This window comes from Phalaenopsis equestris, unplaced genomic scaffold (genome assembly GCF_001263595.1).
Source record: "Phalaenopsis equestris unplaced genomic scaffold, ASM126359v1 Scaffold000994, whole genome shotgun sequence".
Classification (NCBI taxonomy): Eukaryota; Viridiplantae; Streptophyta; class Magnoliopsida; order Asparagales; family Orchidaceae; genus Phalaenopsis; species Phalaenopsis equestris.
In genome coordinates, this window is record NW_018165433.1 from 289,713 (window position 1) to 293,679 (window position 3,967).

At 35.7% G+C, this 3,967-nt stretch overlaps 1 protein-coding gene across 1 annotated transcript; it reads right to left on the reverse strand.

Annotated features, from left to right (window-relative positions):
- Positions 1 to 775: 775 nt before the first annotated feature.
- On the reverse strand, positions 776 to 2,170 carry LOC110032649 (dof zinc finger protein DOF3.6-like). Its single transcript, XM_020736344.1, has one exon. The coding sequence runs from the start codon at positions 1,920 to 1,922 to the stop codon at positions 1,170 to 1,172; it is 753 nt and encodes a 250-aa protein (XP_020592003.1). The 5' UTR covers positions 1,923 to 2,170; the 3' UTR covers positions 776 to 1,169.
- Positions 2,171 to 3,967: the final 1,797 nt, after the last annotated feature.

Genomic DNA, 3,967 nt, shown 5'->3' on the forward strand with positions numbered 1-3,967 from the left:
TAATGCAAGATAATAAATGAGAAGAAACTCACAAAGCAACTTTGTACAAATCTGACAAATAAAAAAACAAAAAAACTTACAAAAAATGGAATACAAAGTTCATAAAATACTCACAAAGCAACTTTGTACAAATCTGACAAATAAGAAAAAACAAAAAAACTTACAAAAAAATGGAATACAAAATTCATAAAAAAAAAATTTATTGAAGAATAAGTAAAGCTGGTAAAATAATTGTAACTTTGAGCTAATTTTTAATAAAGCAAGCCATGGTAATAAAGGTTCCAATGTGAAAGAAGGTCAAAAACTGTAACTTTGAGCTAATTTTTAATAAAGCAAGCCATGGTAATAAAGGTTCCAATGTGAAAGAAGATACCTTTTTTTCAAATGAGTCCAGAAAAGCACTTACAACATTGCACATCTGAGAGCCTGCACACATGCAGTACTTTATGCAGTTTGTTTCAAGTAAATCATGAAGACCGCAAACAAAGAATGATTCAACTGTACCAGTTTAATAACAAACTTTGGAACCAGTGAAATATATTAAAAAAAAAATTCTCCAAAATTCTAAATTTTTTTATGAAAATTAATATGTGACTCCCCATTAAAGAACTGTAATAAGCAGCTCATTAGTCATCACTGTTCTCCCTCACTCTAAATCTTAACAGCTTTTAATCAGAATCAGTTTCCTTTAAAATTAAGGCAGGAACAGAAAGGAAAGCAAATTATGGAGTTTTGGAGATCAGTCCGAACCAAAACCAGAAGAAGAAGAAGAAGAAGCATGAAGATATGTAACCATAGCTATGGCTTGGTATGTACATATAATTAACAAAACAAACTTACAAAACAGATAAAAAAGCCACCCTCCATCTAAATTCATTTCCTTCCGATCTCCAAATTCTGATACTTTTTGCTGGAGAAAAACAATAACTTTTAATGAAATAAGCTGATGATGCAATGGATCCGAGGTTCCTCTCGGAGCAAATAGATTTCTCTCAACGCCGCAATGACTCAAAAACAGCACGAGGCGCCGGAGAGGCCTTCGCATCCGACATGATCTCTCCGATCCATCTGGTCTGATCAGTTTATGTAATACTAAGAACAGGACAAGAAGATTAGAGCCAAGCTTGATGATCAATTGAGAAAATAATTAGCATGTTTGGTTTTGCCAGTTAGATAAGAGGGGCAACCGACGACCCGGATTCCGGCCAGCTGCTGCTCGTCGCCCGATTCCAGTACTGATAACCAGACTGCGCAGCAGCACCGGCGCCCGAACTCGTAGCTTCTAATGGATTAATCTCCTTCACCACATGCGGCCAATCTATTGATTTATTTGAAGCGTTGTTCCCTGCTCCGATTTCGAGATCATCATAGGGCATCAATGGCTGGAATGTCTCTGCAACCATCGGACCCGAAGAAGCAAGCATTTGAGAATTCAGCGAATAATCCCCAAGAAAATTTGTCGCCGTTTTCTGTAAATCGGCCAGATTTGCAGCGCCATGGCAGGGCTGGAAGTTTTCTTCAAATTCAGGAACCTGCGGATCGAAATCGAATTTAGGGAAGAAGACGGTCGAGGAATTGATGATCGGGGGAAAAGCATAGAGCAAGGAATTGAGATCAGTGGGTGGAGGCTGTGGAAGGGAAGGGGTGGTGTCGGCGATGGAGGAGGAGGGTCGGTGAGATTGAGATGATTTCTTGGATCGCTTGTTCTTGCGGGAGCCGCCGCCGACGGGGACGTTGCGGAGGGTTCCGCCGCGGGTCCAGTACCGCTTGCAGGATTTGCAGAAGTGGCGAGGCTGGGCGAGGCTGTAGTTGTTGTAGTAGCAGAACTTTGTGTTGGTGGAGTCGCAGCGGGGGCAGTTGAGTGGGGGAGAGTTGGTGTTCTGCTGCGCGGAGGATGCGCCGTGATCGAGTTTGGCAACCATGATGCGCAGAATGGTATGGGCGAAGTGGTGGAGAAAGAAGAAAGTGGGTGCAGAGGGAGAGAGAGGGGAGGAATAATGGGAGGTGGAAGGTTCTGTCCCAAGAGCTAGGCGACAAGAGGGCGCATGCAGGGGAAAGAATTATTGACAGGGATGGAGATGATTTAGAGAGAGAGAGAAAGAGAGAGAGAGAGAGAGAGAGAGCAAGTGGAGAGGATGATGAACTGTGGCCTGTGGGATGGATGGGTTGCTTCTTGTGGCAGAATGTCAGGACCAGAAAACTTGTGAGTAATTTATAAAATAATATGTAATTATTTAATGTTAAGTTTATGGAAACCTAGTGAAAACAATTAAAAGCTAAGCTTAGCTTTTAGCGTATTAGCTCAATAATTACACTGCTAGTTTATGTTTATTTTTTATATTAATGCATGATTTCTAGAAAATAAAAATTGCAACTCAAATAATTTAAGGGGGGAATCTCACTAAATATGACTACGGCTGTCAAAACATCTCGCCAACAGCTCGTGTTCGGCTTAAACAGTCAGTGTTTGGTTCATCAATGAGTTCGTGTTCGATTCGTTCGATAAGTAAACGAGAAGAATGTGAACAAATTTTTTTGGTTAGTTAAACGGACAGAACCAAACACGAACAGTGATGCGTTCGTTTGTGTTTGAAATGTAAAATAATTCAAAATAATTATATATTAAAATTTTATGATATTTTAAAAAATTAAATTTTAATACTAATATAGCTATTTTATATTTAAATAATATAAGTTATATAATTAATATAATATATTATTTATATATATTAATATCAAGGATGTCAAACTAGCTCGTTATTCGCAAACAGCTCGTGTTTGCCTTGTTCGTTAATAAACGAACACGAATAGTGACTTCACGAACAATTTCGAGCACGAGTTTATTTCAAATAAACTAATTTCAAAAGAACCGAACACGAATGAGCTCTGTTCGTTCGTGTTCGGTTCATAACAATATTCTTTATGTATTTACATGTCTAACATATAAACTTTTATCTTGATCTCGATTGATGGATGTGTGTTTCTCAACTCGAAGGTCATGAATTAAAAGACTTGCATATGTAGTGAATATGATAATTTTAATTATATTTTTGTTAAATTTTATGTTTTTCTACATTTATATTTTTCTTATAAATTTGATAGTATTATTTTTATTGTTATTTGCATTTTTTGTCTAGAAACATTTATTATATATAAATATATTTAACGAATAATAACAGTAATATTATTATTAAACAAATTTATCAAACAATATGAAATAAAGACTGACTATGATTAGTTAGCTGAGCACGAGCTGTTCGCGAACAACGAACCATTTTGATAGCTATATATATATATCTTAATCATATATATCAATATGAAATAAAGACTAAGTATGATTGGTTAATATGAGAATCAAGTCCTTTGTTGGGACTCTCATAACCTTATAACTGACTGCTACGTACATTACATAATTAATAATTTTTTTTGGGTATAATATTTAATGATTTCACCCACAAAATATTAACAGAAATTCCTGTCAGAGTTTAAATTGTGCTTTTTAAGCTATTATAACTGACTGCTACGTACATTACATAATTAATAAATTTCTTTTTGGTATAGTATTTAATGATTTCATCCACAAAATATTAACAGAAATTGCTGTCAGAGTTTAAATTGCATAGATTTAGTGCTTTTTAAATTAACTTAACAGACTGCTACACATACATAACATAATTAACTATAATTTTTATTTATAATAATGCTTTCATCTATAAAATAATATGAAATAATCTCTGCTCTTTGAACTCCTTGTCTATTAAAATAATATGAAATAATCTCTGCTCTTTGAACTCTTCAAGTCTAGGGCTGTCAAAACGGTTCGTTGTTCGCGACAGCTTGTTTTTGGCTCATTAAGAAGCTCATGTTCGGCTCGTTCACTGAGTTAACGAGTCGGACGCGAATAACACAGACAAATTTTTGTTCGTTCGTGTTCGGCTCATTTTGCCTCGAAATACTACTAATTAAT

Excerpts from the sequence above, each read along its gene's own strand:
- LOC110032649 (XM_020736344.1), bottom strand. The coding sequence starts at position 1,922 with ATGGTTGCCAAACTCGATCACGGCGCATCCTCCGCGCAGCAGAACACC.